We start from the raw sequence: 18,970 nt of genomic DNA, 5'->3' as shown, positions 1-18,970 counted from the left end.
AACACAAAACACCCTATTTAATATAACTGATTCTAAATATACTAAGAATAATGATACTCATCATCATAATCATAAAAAGAACAGCAGCAATTAACTAAATGTTTTTCTTTGAAAAAAGAAGGCAAAGCCCCATTAAGACTGTGCTGGGATCAAGAGAAAAAACACATACTGTATAAGTAACAAACATGTAAACACCAAGCAACTGCTTAAAGGCATCATCTGCCAAACATGAATATTTTAAGAAATCTCTTGAAACACTTTCAGCACTTGAAATATGATACATTGTTCGGATTTGAATAAAATAGACACAAACCAACAGACAGCATAGTGGCTTACCACAGCAATATCTTTCTGAGGTAAGTCACCATCCAATTATCAACTGGTGCCAAAAATGTACCTTACAGATCCCGTTAAATCCTTTGCCACACAGCTTGATGGTAATTGCACAAATGCATGTGATGCATGAAGATGCATAACATATTTAATTTCAGCTCTTTAAATAAATCAAAGATGGGCAGATTATTTATTATCTAGTCCATGAAAATTAGGGAGAATCTTCTAGATATTTAATCATGTCTAATAATATCATCTAATAATATTTAATCATCAGCTATAGCTCATCTCCTTCCATTCCCAGATATCTGTTTACCAGAGTCATACAGACTTTTATACCAAAGGTCTGTGCCTCAGCTGTATGCATGACAATTTGTAGCTATTAACATATCCACTCTTAATACTGCCATTGCATAAATAAGTCTGCCAAATGCATAAATGTAATACAATGCAGAAATGGACAGTACTCCTAGTCATTCAGAGGGCTGTATCCTAAAAAGTAGGTTTCAGTTGGATGTGCAAATATAACTAAATGCTGCTGTAGATATTTAAATGCAAAAATAAGAATCCAGGCATTACAATCAAATGGAAACTGTGGTTACTGCCCATATAAGTCTGCATAGCCTTTGCCTGCAAAACCAGGGATCATGTATATGGGGCCACTGAGGGGGAGGTAGAGAGGACATGAACATGTTATGTTTTAATTGGAGAAGATGAATGTCATCGTCCTGTCTTTGTGCCTCAGTTTTCAAAGTGACTGGTTGATGTGGTGAGCTGTTTAAACATAGGAGAGAGTCATTTATTATATTGAGCGGTGCAGCAGATAATTTTCCTCATGACAGTTAAGTGTTGTAAATGTGCTACAGACTCATATTGCTCTGGTGTGGTCGTATAAGAACGCGGCCTACTGGTTTCAATGTTAAAATAGTCCTTAATAAAATATTACAACATTATGAATGGTAATAAAATGTTTATACATTAGAGTGCTATGCTAAAAAATTTAGACATTGTAATTTGTGACAACGTAAAATACAATTTGGCAACTTTTTGTTTTTATAATTTTTTTGTTTATCCAGAGCATGAACAGTTGAAATTTACTGTGTCTCCATTGAGTTTTGGAAATGATTTGAAGCAGCTTTTAGGATATGTCTCAGCAGGATAAATGAAACATGGCAATTTGTAGCTATTAACACCCACTCTTAATAAATGCAGAAATGGACAGTACTCCTAGTCATTCAGAGGGCTGTATCCTAAAAAGTAGGTTTCAATTGGATGTGCAAACATAACTCAATGCTACTGTAGATATTCAAATGCAAAAATAAGAATCCAGGCATTACAATCAAATGGAAACTGTGGTTACTGCCCATATAAGTCTGCATAGCCTTTGCCTGCAAAACCAGGGATCATGTATATGGGCCACTGAGGGGGAGGTAGAGAGGACATGAACAAGTTATGTTTTATTGGAGAAGATGAATCCATTCTTGAAAAAGAATGTCATCGTCTTGTCTTTGTGCCTCAGTTTTTAAAGTGACCGGTTGATGTGGTGAGCTGTTAAACATAGGAGAGAGTCATTTATTATATTGAGCAGTGCAGCAGACACTTTCCCTCATGACAGTTAAGTGTTGTATATGTGCTGCAGACTCATATTGCTCTGGTGTGGTCAAATAGGAAAGCGGCCCACAAATGGTTATAAAGTAGAGGGCTATGCTCGAAATTTTTGAAATTCTAATGTGTGACAACGTACAATACAAAACCTTATTTATTTATTTATTTTATTTTATCTAGAGCATGAATGTTTGAACTTCAGTGTGTCTCCGCTGAGTTTTGGAAATGATTTGAAGCAGCATTTAGGCTATGACTCTGGTTCCTTTGAGCTATACTGTTTTAGAAAATTGTATGTTGCTTGCGGATTGTTGCAATCTTACAACAATTGATCCTTGACCTCAAATAGCATAGTACAAACATAAATGTAGAAGTGCTGAGCCAGTGAGTCAGAGCATAATTTTAAAAGATGTTGTAATGTGAAGCTGCTCCATCACTTCCAGTGGCTTGTTAGAAGCAAAAGATGAGCACTTGTCTCTACAACGCAAGCCTGTCTGTCCCTTACAATGCAGAGAGTGACAAATCACTCTGTCTCAGGATTGGAAAAATAACATCCAGTTCTGACTCTGTAAAATCATACCTCTCTCTAATGTTTGGCTGAAGATATGAGATTTGTTTCACCACTGAGAATCTGTTAAAGCTTGCAGCTCCATTTAGAAAAAAAAAAAAAAAACACATTCCTCACTTTCTGTGTTCTGTGCATTACAGGACTTTTACTAAATCCTCCTGAAACAAGGTTATACATTTTTTTCCTCTATAAAGGACATTTTGTTATTTAAAATTTTCTCACCCAATTCATGCCACCATTGAGTATTAGATTGATTTTTTACACTTTTTCTTGTCAAAATATATCTCAAGAAAAATGTAGTAAGTTTGCAAACAGGATATGATATGATGAATTTCTTTTACAAAAATGGCATTGTTTTCTTCTACAGTATGTCCTCTGGAAGGGACATCAGGACTGACTAATTTTGTTTGCACATATTGTGAGACACTACAGGTGAAGAGGGTAACCAATAAAAAAACAATACAAAAAATATATTCCTCTGAAGTTAGATTTCTGTGCCAAACTGCTGGCACTGCCTGATAATTCATATATACTAGAGTTAATTAAAAAATAAAAGCTATAAAAATAGTTTAAATGCATATTTTTTAATTAATTAATTAATTAAATACAGAAGAAAATGGCCTGAAACCCAAATATTATATTTTTAAAAGATAAAATATATTTATACTATATCTATTTAAATAGAATACAAACACACACACACACACACACATACTGCAAAAAGTTCACAATTGCTTTTGACCCATCTGCTTGTTAATCATAACAAAAAAAAATAGAGTATGCAAGGTCAACTCTTCAAAATTTCTTTCACACTGCACTCTGGTTTAACATTGTAATTTAAACTATTTAAAAGACCTGTGATCATATTGCAGTTCATGTACGATCAGATATTCATCAAGATGTTCATGTATATCTTAAACATAGCTTGTTAATTGTGTCCAACCACATTTCACAGTTTGATTAGCTTTAGTTATATTTACTGATCCCAATTATATATTTACAAATACCCTGAAGATAAATGCTATTTTTTATACAATAGATATAAATAAGCACAGAGACTCTCTGTAAATGCACTGAACAGCATTGTTGTCCATGGTCTTTTTATTATTGTGGAAAACTAACTTTTACTAAGAAAAATTATAATTGCAGTCTGATATTTAAGGAGCAGGCAACCAGTTAACAAGTAAATAAATGATTAACTGTGTTTAGTGCTATGACCAGAACCTATGTAATAACAAACATAATAAATGTACATTATACATCAATTCACCAAATATTTGTGAGATCCATAACACATAACAGCACATTTAGAGATGAAAGCAGCATCACTTTCTCAACTACTAACCTAACAATATTCAAGATCATATTGGCATACTGCAATCTAATGTCAAATTTGAGGACAAGTGCAACAAAGTAAAGGAAATATCAGAATACAAATATCCCCTAAAGTGATTTACCATGGAATGGAGCTTTAAAATTTTGAAGCACACACATTTTTAAAATGAATTGTGATAAAGTCTTGCAGAAGCTTTTCCTTGTGCCAATGAATCTCGTTTAATTCAGTGCTAAACCAAGTGCTGCTAAAAAGTTTTGCCAGAGGGCAAAGGACACTGGCAGAGTTTCCAACATGATGTAATATCTGGCATTGATACACTGTATGTCTCATGAGCTAATTGAGCTGTGTAAATTACTCACGCAGGTCATGCCATCATAGTTCTTCTAATTAAATAAATAGAATACAGTGCTCTCAAAAAAGGATTGCAAAAAGTACTGCAGTCAAAACAACTATACGGTATAACATGTACATTGGACCAAAAATGTGTTTAGACACTTAAGCCACACTTAAAAAAAAAAAAAAAAAACATTTAGGTGCCCTTTTTTTAAAAAAATATTATTATTTTACACTATGCAAGAAGAAGAAGAAGAAAAAAAAAAAAAAAAACATTTTAGTTAAGGGGTGTCTTTAGTCCCGAAGTACCATTCTAACCTTTTGAACTAGCTAGCTTTTATCGAAATTAACGCATCATAAAAATTACAAATTACGAAAATGTTACAATTATAAGTAAAATAAGTGTAATAGTCTAACGTTTTATTTCTACATAAATATTCCTAGTATTGAACAACTGAGTAGACAGTTCTAAAACACTATATTCCTCTTGCTTTTCACAATTTCTGAGGGACACTTGGTTGCTCATTAAGAGTCTTAGTAGTGCCTATGGGATTGGTATGTCAGGAGAGTTCAAGCACTGTCAGCAATGTTTCAGGCACGTCATATAGATATTTCCGCGGTAAAACCATCAGCCTGAATCTCTAGTATCCTGGTATCAAATGACAAATTTAACCTTCAGAAAGATAAGACATATTTGCCTTAATGTTGCAACGCTCATTTTAAAAGCTAGAATGTCCTTTCTTAATTTGATGTTGAAAAACATATAAAAAAGGCCATTTAACTTTGACTAATGTGAAAATGTAATGGACTGGAAAACATAGATGATCAGTGACACCTTCATCTTTATATAGTCAACAGTTGTGCCGCGAAGAACTAGAAAATCCAAATTTTACAGTCTTGCATAAGTTTGTTCCATGCTGGACACGTCACACTAAAACACCATAAAATATTAAAATATTTCAATATTTGTGGTGCTGACTTAAGTCCTCGTTTAGACTACTGTGAGTAAACGTTTGAGATGTGGATTATTTGTATACGCGTTATTAATAATAATTTAAAATTAGGCCCATTTTAAGATTATTATTAGGCTATTATTATAATTATTATTAGGCCATTAAAGGTGTTGGTAAGAGTCATTACTGATGCTGATTTTTTGTTTCGTTTGCGGATGAATATAATGTGAAATTTTTACTCGATAATCCCACAATGATATGCCACTCGGAATTCGGTCAGATATTTTAGGACAGTGTTTCTCAACTGGTGGGTCGCAGGTCTATTCGGAATGGGTCGCGGACAGCAGGGAAAGAACAATGATTTTTCGGCGGCCGCCCAAGTGATAAAGATTATTTAATGATAATGTAATAAATAATGAAGAGATTTAATGATAAGTTCGCATTTAGCTTCTCATTTGCACTGCGATATTTTCGCGGCGCGATAAGCTTTCGCTGGAGTGTACCGTTACCAGCTCGCGCTAATGATCTCCTGTGCTCTCTGACTCGCACACGCAACTGACCCGTTTCAATTCTCGTAAGACTTTTCTAGTTTAAAGTGTCACAGAGGAAGTCAAGTCAACCCCATCAGAAAGGTAGCCCCGACATACCAAACAGCACTGATGAGAAAAAGAGCAACACTGTGTTATACGCTAAAAAAAAAAAATATTACACATCACTTTTACAAAGTTTCCCGATTTGACATAAGTAAATGTAAAAATTTTATATTTTGACAAAATGTTATAGTTTCATATGAAATAATGTACAGGTAGAATCTATTAGACCAAATTTTTATATCAACAGTGGCAATTGTAGATAAAGTTTCAAAATGTGTTTCGGCTAGTATTTTTTTTTTTTTTTTTCATCAATAGGCTATACTTTATTATTATTATTACTATTATTTAAGACTAGCTAGACCTAACAATGGTTATGAGGAGCCTTTCTTCCTGTGTAATATGTATGTTCTGTTTGAATGATGTTTTAAATTAGGAAACAAATGGGATAATAATGCATAACCAATAAATAAATATGCTCTTCAATTTAAAAAAAAAAGGGGGCTTACTGTAGATTTTGTTATTGACATCAATGACAAAAATAATGTCACTTGATGCATGCCTCTACATGAAAACCATGAACAGAACTATGCAAGATAAAAGGAAATGCGACCCAGGATACATAAAATACAGGTTACCTTTTTCTATAGTTGGTCGGTACTAGACTTCAAATGTAAAATCTGGGTCCTGAAGCAAAACCAGTTGAGAACCACTGTTTTAGGAGACGTCGTTAGGCACGGTTATAGGCCTAACCACAATAACACGCTTACAAAATAACCGTAGGCTAATAAGACGGTAATTATTTTAGTTATTATTTTTCCACAAGAGTGATCTATGAAGCTGCCGTTTTTTAACAAAAAATTTCGAGGTGCAGTGCACTCAAACACCACAGTTGGAATGGTCACAAAGGCTGATTAAATGACCCAAAAAAATAAAAATAAAAAAAGAAGAAGAAGAAAAAGGTAAACTGTAAATTAATAGACAATGACATGTAAATTCTAACAATAGTTTTGTGCTTATCACTGGTTATAGTTTTAGTATAAGACAGATAATGTTATAATGTTTATGTTACAATCCTACAAGGTTATCACATCTCAAATTAGTGGGGATCGCACGCAGCTATTGTATTTTTGAAATAGGTATAAAACAATGTATTGCAGTCTATCAATAAAACGGCTTCGTGTGAGCACCACACTTAGCCTTGAGAACAATCTCGGAATTAATACTAATTTAATAATAACTTATATACGGTTATACGATAAAAATGACTAACACAATAATAAATACATTTATAATTGTATTATTATTATTAATTTAATATTGATAATAATAATAATAATGTCTCACTTATCGAACATTAAGCAACCGGATCTTGCTTATTAATTTTTACATTTAAAAGTTATTGCTACCCGAAGATCTGTATTTGTATCTGTATGTATCTTAATATGTAGGCTAATTAGCACGTATGTCTTATAAACCCAACACATTCTGGTATTTCCATTAGGCTACTAGCCTATAGTTTCCAAACAAGGAACCCGTCAAAATGCCATCAAAATAAAATAAAAAAAAACTGTTTCAAGGAACTTGTCCAATCGCGATATCCCGAGTAGGCCTACATGTTCAGAGACAAAAACAATCAAGTAGGTTTTTTTATATTTGATTTTGCGTTTTCTGGCATTGGTCCAGCATCAACAAAGATAGCATCACTGCAGGCGCCAAATGCGGCCAAGCAACATTACGCCCAGTAGCGCTCATGAGAGAACAGCATGGCCTTATCACCCTGTGCACAACATGTTGCATTAAACATGCTCTTGTTAAGGAAAAAAAAAGGACAATTAGATGTTATAGCTTTTACATCTAATTTTAGAGTAGGTATGGATAAATTAAATTAAATTCAAAAGCAGGCTGAGCACAGAAAAAAGATTGCGATAGAAAGGTTCATATCTTGACGATATTTTTTTAAGGTTAGATTAAAGGGTCTCATAAATAAAAAAATAAAAAATAAACAAGATAGTGTTTTTAGCTCATACAATGCCTTTATTCAGCATATTTACATGAATTTATAAAAATATATAACTAAAGCTTTCTTCATATTTACATGAACTATGAATTACTTTGTTCACATAGAGGGTTGTGTAATGTAGATATCTATGTACTGTTTTATTTAAATGTAATGATGTGCATAAGATCACAAATTTCATTTTGCATCCACTTTTCATATAAATAGAATAAAGAAAAAACTAATTAAATTGTCAAAATGGTAAAACAGCCCGAACAAACAACCGTGCCTGGAGACAGAGTTACAGTTACAGCAAAATAATAATAACAATAATAAAATAAATAAAATAATAACATTCATTAGGATTTTCTAAGATTTGTTTTCCCCCCAGAGAGCGTTGAACATTGGCAACGCAAATCGGAGGATGTGAATTCGTTGAATTTACGGGCTTTTTCTTGAAATGCGCTCTCTAAACTGGTACCCTAAGTGCTGTTATGAGGATGAGCTAGGAAGTCCGTGTAAGCTGCACAAAGCCTCGTGCTGCTTACCTAGGGGACTCTGGGGTTTTCTGTCTCCTGCAGAGGACAGACAGAACATGTTTAGAGGGAAAACAGACTAGAATTCTCTTCACATCAGATCATGCATTGTCTTCTTGCTTTAGAATCTTTTGACTATGTGTAATGTAAGGCTACGGGATCGGGACATTTAAAAAATATGATAATGTTTTTTTTCTTCTAAATGTCATGAGAATTATTCCGAAATAAAATCTTGTAAAATACTTCATTTTGAGCTCATATTGTGCTCCGAACCTGGCCATGTATTCCATTATTAGGCTAATGTTTTAATTTAGGCTATTGAGATACTTTACAAAGCTTTAAAGATAATAACCTGCTTATATGTATTCTTACATTACAATAAAATTAGCATTGCCTGAAATGAATGGAAGTGGTATTAATCAATAGTTGCGTATTAATGAGGCAGATAATTTTGTATTATGTTGGTCCTTAATACGTGGTGCGTTGCGACTCCAAATGCTTATAGTGATCCGTTGACCCCGCATGATCTTTAATCGACACAAAACTGTGTATGCAAGTCTGATGGTTTAATTGAGAACACTATTAAAGCCTACCAGGGGAAGGCCTAAATGAGAGCAAGAACCGTATATGAGTAGCTAATAACCGAATATGATCTCTTCAGCGAAGGCAACAAAAGGTCTGGAAGCGAGAAATAAATCGTTGTTTCTTTTTCCTTGCATTCTATTTCTTTGTTATTATTTCTGCGATCTGTGATTATTTCAGTGGATTCATAATTAATGTTGGATACAGGAAAAAGTAGGACAATGACATTTAGGTAATACAATTCTACAGTTTGACCATACGTCAAACAACTGGCACAACATATTGCTTACAGTCAGTTAAAATGAAAATCTACTCCAGATTAGACCCAAATTTAATCGAAATGAACAACAGATAAAGTGTGATTGCCATCAAAGCGTACCATCTCTCACTGCATGTTTGAACGCCATAGAAGATTGGATATCACTCGGGTGCATCGTCACAGCACCACCCGTGTGGGAGAGGCTGGTGCCCTGGGTCTGCCAGTGATGCCCTGAGCTCACATAACTGCCTGGACCGCTGTACACGCCATACTGGTTGGAGGGAGAGTAAGCGCACGCCGGGACATAACTAGACAAAGTCGATGAAGGCTAAAGAACCAAAATAATATATGTACAGACAGAAAAAAATTAAGAGTGAAGTATATATATATATATATATATATATATATATATATATATATATATATATATATATATATATACATGTTATATATATATAACATGTGGCCAAAAGGCCATCTAAATTATTTGTGAACAAAATATAAAGCCTGTATCTGAAACAATATATGAAACATGTAATGTCTACGGTACCTGATGGTATTTTATGTCCGCATCAATAGCTGATTTGTCTATTCCAGTGACTCCGTGAGCAGAGGGAAATGTCGCTTTATTGACACTACCCCAGTCTTCCATTTTTGGTACGTACCCTTCAGCGCTAGCAATAGCTAAAAAAGCAACAACAAAATACAAATAATTATAATTATACTTTTTAGCTTTGCATGCAAACATCGAATAATTAGCCTACTCCAAGCACCATGGCATTTCAGTTGTAATGAATTTATGTCCAAATTTGTTTGATTATGGATTCACTTTTAATTTAATTATTTTAATGATCTTTAAAAGAGGTTCCTACGACATTCCATAACTAAATTGCATAAGATAAATTCTGCATATCCACTCAAATGGATTTAAAATTCATACTGTATATTATTAAGAATTGCATAAGGTTAATGTAGGTAGCCTATCCCTAACATGTTTTAATCTGAAATAAATTAACTTTGCAAAAAATATTGTTATATCAAATGTATTAAAACGTTATAACTAAATGTCATGCGCGATGAGTAATTGTTCTTTTCAGTTTTTAATTTGGAAATATATAAACTTAATTAAACAGGGCTATTTCATAGAAATTCTTATTAAAAGTTCTATATAATTTGCTTTTTTAGTTCTGAGCATGAGCTAAGCCTGAGAACTGAGAACGTGAAGGCCCGATTATGTTAATAATGTCCAAGAATTCGTTGCCACACCAAGATAATGTCTCCAGATATTTCAGATATGTCAACTTGTTCTTTAAGCTTATCGTAAGTTTTTTTAAATCGAAACCTCGTGTTATTTATTTATGTATGCACATCAGGTTGCATAGGCCTCACAGGCATGCCTTGAGTATTGGCCACATAGTCTATTGTGAGGCCTGTACAATCATTGATGCATGTACGCCTAAAATGTAGTGGTCTAGCCCATTTATCTGTACAATAAGTCTCACCTGTAGGATCCATGAATGCCCGAATACCCAATATATTGCTGACCGTGTGCGCTGAAGGCCAACCACGGGAAATGCTTACATGCCCACCCGTGACAGGGACACCGGGTGGATGGCTCATTTTGGTCCCGGGAGGAGACATTGCATTTGGGTATGAATACGGGTATATGTGGTTATAGGAGATGCTAGACTGCGGAGGGGCTTGCTTGCCATTCTCATACTGGTTAGGCTGGGAGAGGTTTCCAATCTTGTTCCTTAATATCCGACTTATGGAGCTGACCGAAGGAACGTTGTACTTATCACATACTCCATCAGCGAGAAGACGGTCCCGGATTTCCCATGCGAAAATACCCGGGTCTCCCTGTTTGTATTCCCGTATGTTTTTTACAACATTCGGAGTCGTAACGCGTGGTTTGCTCCCACCGATTGCGCCGGGCAAAATGGAACCAGTTTCGTTGTATCTCGCCAGGATTTTACTCACACATCCATGGGAGACCCTGAGCTGTCTGCTTATGTCACAGGGGCGAATCCCAAGCTGGGCTAACTCCACTATTCGTAATCTTATGGCATTGGGCAACGGACGTCCATTGACAAAAACTCCGCCGAGCTGATTCACCTCCCCGTAGGTTTGCTCTGAAAGAAACCAATTGCATTAAACGTATGGAAAGTGAATATATATGGTACAACAACATAAGCATGTACATGTTCAGTGAGCTAACAAAATCATGGATTTGTATATAAACATGGCGATTTGCTTCTTTCATTCTTTCTCTCATTCTTTCTTTCTCTTTCTTTTATACCAAAATGTTTACATGAAATTGGCTAGATAACAGCGAATAGCATATTATTGGCCTGATATAATTTAATTGTTCTTTTAGGGGAATCTATACAATAACGCATAGAAATGTCGATTTGTTTTAATGATTGGAATGCCCAACACTAAAGCAAACAAGTGTCCATTAAATTTCAAGGCTCATTTTACGGTTATTTCTAACTTAATTAAACGATATCCCCGCTGGAAAAGTTTGCTGGTTGATATAAACGAGAACTTACCCATTTGCTCTTGCGATGCGTTTCTTAGAAACAATTTCCCTTCGATTGCTGAATGCAGCAGCATGCAGTGTGTGGAAATGTTGAAAAGTAGTAAACTTCGGAGTGTTGGAAAACCGTTTGTCTATTCCAGCGGCAACGCTTCTGCATGCAAATTTAAAAGCAGTCCAATGTAGAATGGGATAAGGGCGAACCTCTCCGGTTAAAGAGGGATTTTTCTGATCCCGCAGGCTGAAGTTTGCTGGAGTTCATTTGACTCGTCCTCCACGTCAGTCTAACTGGTTACGCGCAGAGCCATTGGTCGAGCTCATTGGTCCAGGAGTCTTCGGATAGGCTGCAATTGCGCGCGTTAGTGTGGCATTCAAAATGTGCAATTTAACCTTTTTCAATATATTAATTCAGATTGGAAGGGAAGAACAAAGCTGTCTTTAACCAAGACAAATTGATGATACGTTCAGTAACATGTGGTTTTATAAAAAGCAAAGGGAGTAAGATGTGCAAGGCGTCCATGTTCCAGGAAATGTATAGATTATGAGAAAGCAAAAGATATGAAGGGATACTTGTGCATATATGTGCTTACGTTTTTCTTGAACATATATAGGCTATTATATGTTAAATATATAAACCAATAGACAATAATTTTATTGAATATAAGCACGTCAGATAAAAGCCTTATTATCTCGTGTGTCGCTAAAAGACTCTTGTGATGACGTGAAAAACGGCAATTAAGCACTTGAGCCATTTAGTTTATTTCTTTCCACTTTATTGTCTAATCCATTACTATACATTGAATACACACAATTTGCAGCCACTTGCATTTTCTGGAAGTAAACAGGCCATCATGCATAATGGGTCGCCTATATGCTGTATGTTGCCATTTGAGTTAAACTTTTTAAATTATTGAAGGACTCTGGGACAAAACAATAACATGTTCCTTTAGCGTTATTCACTGTATAATACAAGACGAAAAAAAACAACAACCTGGAAACGTACTTCATCAGTTTATCAGCACACGTGCACCAAATAATAAGTCTCAATGCAATCGACCTCTTTGTCACTGGAATGCAATATAGAAAATATAGGGTATTGAATGAATTCCAAAGGCCAGCATTATCACAGCATGCTCACGGTGTTTCCTGTGAAAGTAAAGAAGGTACAGTTTATTAGCTAACAAAATGTCACTTGTAAAAGTTTACAGACGACCCAGTAGAACAAGAAGCAGTGTCAATATCCATGCATGTGTGTAGTTCACGTTTTTCAAACTTAAACACATGGAGAATGTAATTCCAGATCATCTCCCAACATTTGGACAACATGTGTGCAGGCAGCAACATGAATAGTAATGTTAGTATGATGTAACGAAGTTAACACATTTCTGTCTTCTGTGTACAAAGAATTTATTCTTTGCACACAGAAGACAGAAATGTGTTACCTTCGTTACACATGGTCCTATTATAAATAGACATTAGCATCATCTACGTATCGTAACCATGCCCACAATGAGTAAAGAGAGGCGTTATCACCGTTTCAAGGCGAGTTTCATAATAGCAAAACTTTTGAAAGATTCATAGTCAGAGCCATGGTCTAGACTCATCAACAGATGGGATAGATGTCGAGCAGAGAGCAAAAAGTCTCCCTCCTCTGGATAAATTAGGTAATACACTTAAATGATGTTAATACACAAAGGTTTTACGCGGAATAAACGGATATAGCAAACGCTTGATGGTAACGTGCGTGAATAATACGATTCAGACGACAAACTCATTTCGTTGGTGTATGCACAGGATTATCAGGTATGCAAGCCCACGCGCTCCCGCTTATTAAAATGGAGAAAAATATCACGTAAGATAGCCTTTGTGTTATTGAGGAGTCTGTATACCACTCTATCCCACTATGACTACTTATGTGATACGCGTTGGTAATACTAACTAACACTAATGTTTTGTGTGCTAAATTACTTTTATTTAATTTTGGTGTTTAATTCTTAAGTTTGAAATACGAATTGTTTGAATTATACGAAAATAGTTTCTTTTTTTTTCTTTCTGACTTTATTTATTTTATTTTTTTATGTATGTATTTTAGGAGTGAATGACAACAGCACACATTCCTATTCTTGCTGCATGTGGTCATGGTGGTATGCGCACAGAGAGAGGTAAATAAAATATATAAGCATAGCCTACATAACGCAAAATAGTATGGTAATAATATCTATTTTGACATCAATCTTTACAATGACGTTTCACTTTTGTAAAATAAATAGGCTTGAATATATCGACAGATTAATGTCTTGGCGAACTATTTTCCACATCTATGACAGTTTGTATTTCAGTGTACTTATGTAGGCCTATTCTACATTGATTCAAACAGTTTGCGAATTTAAATCTCAGCATCAATTTGTGCACAGGTCAATTTGAAATAATCTTATTTGGCCAAATAATAATAAAAAAAAAACTGTATCTATATACTTTCAGTATCCACTTGTTGTGTCCATATTTACTGGTTGGTTTGTCTAATTTGAATACAAAAAATCAATTTACACTCAATTAAATCTGTATTGCTATCACAGAGCGCCGTGTGACTAATCATGACGATAACAAGTATATTGATTATAATGAGGCTCACTGTATTGCATGCAGGAGTATGCAGTCTTGTGGAGTGCACAAATGTTCAGGCACTTTAGGAATATTCACCAGTAAGGCAGTGTCATGGTCTGCTCTTTGATCCCCCCAAAGTTTTGCAACAGGACCATTGTCAACAATCATGCCATTAGCCTAATTATAGGCCTACCACCTGGTCGTCCACACAAATTATTGTTATTTACTTAGTTAGTTAGTTATTCATTCATTCATATAATAGCTAGCCTATATATTTGATAGTGAAGTTAGATCCACTGCATTAAAAGTGTTACTCCCCTCGAGGTTTAATAAAGGCTCAAGTCGTTCCTGAGTTTTAACGGGCATTTATTCGGTGACAAGAGTATTCAAACATGTCTTTACATGCTCTCTTCCACATTGCCGTCAGAACTGGTATAAATAAAAACACAGAAAAACTTTAATTAACCTTAAATTCTTGACATACTTGTAGACAATACTAAACGAAATCACATAGAAAACTAAGAAATAAAGCATACATTTATGCCTTGTAAAATAATATCTTAATTGGCTTGTTACAAACACAGTCGCGTAACACAAATAATTGACCAAGAAAGAAAAATATACCTCATTGGCCACATGAACCCGAGAGGGTAAACTTGAGGGGTATTAATCTTCACGCTTCACCGACAAAACTTATGGATAACTTTGTAATCTTCGGGCTTTCAGACAGCAGGCTCGCAAGCCGCAGCACATATCTCTCTGATCTTAGCGAGTGCACCCATACAGCGTCCCCATAGCAACAGAATGATAATTTCCACACGGAACAAAAAAATAAGTTCCCTCCTTCTTTCACAAAGTTCTTTAACAAAGAAATAAACCTGAAATTATTATTCATTGGCCATGAGACATTGTTTCAATCATATGATTTTTACCTCATATATTTATATTTTGACTATGAACCCTAACTGAAATATACGAGTTGCCTTTGACGGCAGCAACACTCCCACTAAATCACTTGTGATTTCAACCAATGAACTATGTGTGAGCAATTACTGTAAGTTAAAGATATGTTAATCAGCTTCAAGTAATGTGACTGTCTTGTGGATAGGTCTCTCCAGATAGACTGGTTTGCTGAGTCTCTTTCCTTGGTCATCTAACGCGGAGTCGCTGATCAGTAACTGGACCTTCCGCACACATCCATCTTCAGCTGGATACACAGTAGCGACTTTAGCCAGCTTCCATTCATTTCTGGGTCGCGGTATCAGCTTTGTACAATTACTATATCATTGACTTTCGCATTTCTCCTTGTCTTGTACCATTTCTGTCTTTGTTGTAAACTCAATAAGTACTCCTTCTTCCATCTGTGCCAAAATTCACTGGCAAGGTATTGGACTCTACGCCATCTCTTACGGAGGTAGAGGTCTTCCTCTACACAAAGTTTCCAGGTGGAGGCAAGATTATTGAGGACTTCATTGTCAGAAGTAAGTTGGGCGTAAGAGGCTGAGGACCTGTTGGGTCGTTGAGTAAGTGTGCTGTCATGGGTCGGCTGTTTATGATTGCCATCACTTCATAAAGATAGGTCCGTAAGGATGAACTGTCAAGTGTTCGTGATGACTGATCAAGGATGGATGTTAACACACTTCTGATTGTCCGGATCTGCCTTTCCCAAACTCCGCCCATATGGCTAGCAGAAGGAGGGTTCATGACAAACTCGCATCCTAGTTGTTTAAGGCATTCTTGATCCATTTCCTTTACTGCTTCCAGGAATTGCGTGCCTCGCTCCAACAAAATTAGTTCCCTGATCTGATTGGAGTTGGCAAACGTTTCCACGTAGGGCAATGAAGACACGAAGTGAGTTGATGAATGCATCGGTTGATAGATCATCGAGTAACTCTATGTGCACTGCAAAGAGCACAAGCATGTAAACAATAGTCCATAACGTTTCAGCTCTTTTCGACCTTCTTTGATGTAAAATGGACCAAAACAATCCATCCCACAATACGTGAAGGGAGGAGTTGTCTCCATTCTTTCACGTGGCAGGTCTGCCATTCTCTGTTCTTCAGTGTGACGTCTAAACCTTCTGCACTTGACACAGTGGTAGATGACTGATGACACAGTTTGACTACATCCGAGGATCCAGATGCCATTTGATCTCAACTCGTTTATGGTCATGCCACGCCCTGATGTTGCACTTGTCTGTGATAGTGATCAATCAGTAACCTTGTTATGTGGTTGTTTTTTGGTAAGATAACTGGATGTTTGATGTGTGGATGCATGGCAGCATGCTCGAATCGACCTCCACTCTAAGGATGCCCCTGTTGTCTAAGAAGGGATTGAGTCAGTACAGCCTACTGGGTTTGTCTTTGGTCATCTCCCTTTGTGACTCAAGATCATTGATCTCTTTGGAGAAGACTTCCCTTTGTACAATGAGCATGATGGTAAGCTCTGCATCCTGTCTTTCCTCGAGACTTGTGGCTTCATTGGTTCTCTGTATTGTACCTTTAAACTCCTTGAGAAATCTTTGGAGTCTGGCGATTGCTTTCACTAGTCTTGTCCAGCTTGCAAACTTAAGGAAGCGATTAGTGAGCCGAATCAGTTGTGGTTGAGGTCTGGTGCACAATGACCCTACGCACTTCTGGATCTTTGGCATCAAGTTCTCTCACCTTAACCTCACCGCTTGGAAGCTCTTCTTGCCAGAGAAACTCTGGACCACTAAACCAATTGGAAGCTATGAGCTCTTTTGCCTTAAGCCCTCGTGACGCATGGTCAGCGGGATTGTCATCTGACGTCACGTATTTCCACTGGGTTGGTTTTGTACATTCCTTGATGCGCTGTATGCGGTTAGCTACGAAGACATGAAACCGTTTCGCGTCATTGTTAATATATCCCAAGACGACGTTTGAATCTGTCCAGAAAAATTCCTGGGCATCTTCAAGCTCCAATTCTCTTCTAAGCATGTCACTTGTGCGTACTGCTACAACTGCTGCAGACAGCTCGAGTCTTGGCACCGTGATTACCTTTGTGGGGGATACTCTGGCCTTGGCCATAACTAGGACGCAGTGTATCTGTCCTGTTGTGCTGGTTGCTCTTAGATAGGTACAGACTCCATACCCTGTGACACTTGCGTCTGAAAAATGGTGGACTTCATACTTGTGAACTGTCTTGAAATCAACTGGTAGGTAGCATCGCTCAATCTTGACATTGGCTAAGTTCTGTAAATCCGACAGCCAGGACTCCCACCTTGGCCTTAGCTCATTTGAAAGTGGCTCATCCCAGTCGATCTTCTCACGACACATCTGTTGAAGTATTTGTTTCCGAGTAGGACCGAAAGGCCACAAAGCCAAGTGGATCGAAGATAGAGGCTACCGTGGACAAAACTCCTCTTCTGGAGAGAGGGTGCTCATTTACAACTACTCGAAACTGGAAATGGTCTGAGGCTGACACACCATTTGACGCCTAGAGCTCTCTCAATCTGTTGTTCACCAAGAGCTAGGTCTTGTTTTATTACGGTCTCTGCACAGTCTTCCTTTGGGAGGGATGCCAAAACTTGTTGGCTATTTGATATGAACTTATGAAGTCGCAACTTGCCTGTATTGCAGAGTTGTCTTACTTCGTTTACCAACTGGATAGCCTCTTCTTCTGAGTGGACACTTATTAGGCCATCATCCACATAGAAGTTTCTCTCAATGAAACGAATTGTGGCTTCACTGAAATGACCTTGCCCTTGAGCTGCGATGTACTTGAGACCGTAGTTTGCGCAGCCTGGTGATGAAGCGGCTCCAAACAGATGGACACGCATACGGTAGACGGAGGGGTTGGAGTAGAAGTCTCCATTGTCCCACCACAGAAAGCGGAAGTAGTCTTGATCTTCTGGCTTGACATGGAACTGATGAAACATGCGTTCTATATCGCACATCACCGCTACTTGATCTTCACGAAACCGGCATAGAACCCCTACCAGTGTGTTGGTCAACTCTGGCCCAGTGAGCAGAAAGTCATTTAATGACACACCTCCGTACCTTGCTGAGCAGTCGAAAACGACTCTTATTTTTCCAGGTTTCTGGGGTTGGTAGACCCCATGGTGAGGAATGTACCAAGAGGAGCTTTTGTCCAGTTAGTCAGGTGGAACCTTTTCCGCATCTCCACGTGTTATCGTTTCATTCATGAATGCGGTGTAGTCTTTGTGGTATCAGCTTGTCTTTCTCAAATCTTTTCTTTAGACATTTGAGCCTGTGTTCGGCACAGATTTTATTGTCTGGCAGATTTGGTCTATCCTTCTTAAAAGGCAAGGGCAACTCACAGTGACCATTAGCTTTCATTCTCACTCCTTCCTCCATTATGGAAATGAAACGAAGATCCTCTTGGGAGAAGTGAGAATCCTCCACTGGCGTTCATTGAAATCGGACTCCAGTATTTTTATCACATCTAGTGGTGTGACTAGCTCTTTGACTTGTGTACGACAGACGTACATGACTTCATTTGGTAAGGGTGTTGGTGACTGAACAGAAGGTGTCACCTTTTTGACTATGACTTTGTGGCTGCTTCCTATAGCATCACCATAGTCCACACCGGGATCAGTACCGCCGAGTATAGTCCAGCCAAGGTCTGTTCTTTGAGCGAATGGTTCATTGTCCTTTCCTGACACCACTTCTCTGGGTAGCAGAGCTTGCGAACAGTTGTACCCTATAAGCAGGCCGACATCACACTCTATCATGGGAGCAATCTCTTCAGCGAGG

At 37.0% G+C, this 18,970-nt stretch overlaps 1 protein-coding gene across 1 annotated transcript; it reads right to left on the bottom strand.

The window, feature by feature from the left end:
- Positions 1–7,704: 7,704 nt before the first annotated feature.
- LOC127662063 (paired box protein Pax-1-like) lies at positions 7,705–11,871 on the bottom strand. The gene is made up of 5 exons (XM_052153029.1): positions 11,644–11,871; positions 10,594–11,223; positions 9,642–9,775; positions 9,212–9,419; positions 7,705–8,289 (listed from the first exon to the last, which is right to left on the bottom strand). The coding sequence occupies exons 1-5, from the start codon at positions 11,705–11,707 to the stop codon at positions 8,207–8,209; spliced, it is 1,119 nt and encodes a 372-aa protein (XP_052008989.1). The 5' UTR covers positions 11,708–11,871; the 3' UTR covers positions 7,705–8,206.
- Between the last annotated feature and the right edge of the window lie 7,099 nt (positions 11,872–18,970).

This window comes from Xyrauchen texanus, chromosome 22 (genome assembly GCF_025860055.1).
Source record: "Xyrauchen texanus isolate HMW12.3.18 chromosome 22, RBS_HiC_50CHRs, whole genome shotgun sequence".
NCBI classification, from domain to species: Eukaryota; Metazoa; Chordata; class Actinopteri; order Cypriniformes; family Catostomidae; genus Xyrauchen; species Xyrauchen texanus.
The sequence above is the reverse complement of the archived record's forward strand: the minus strand, read 5'-3'. Positions and strand labels throughout refer to the sequence as shown.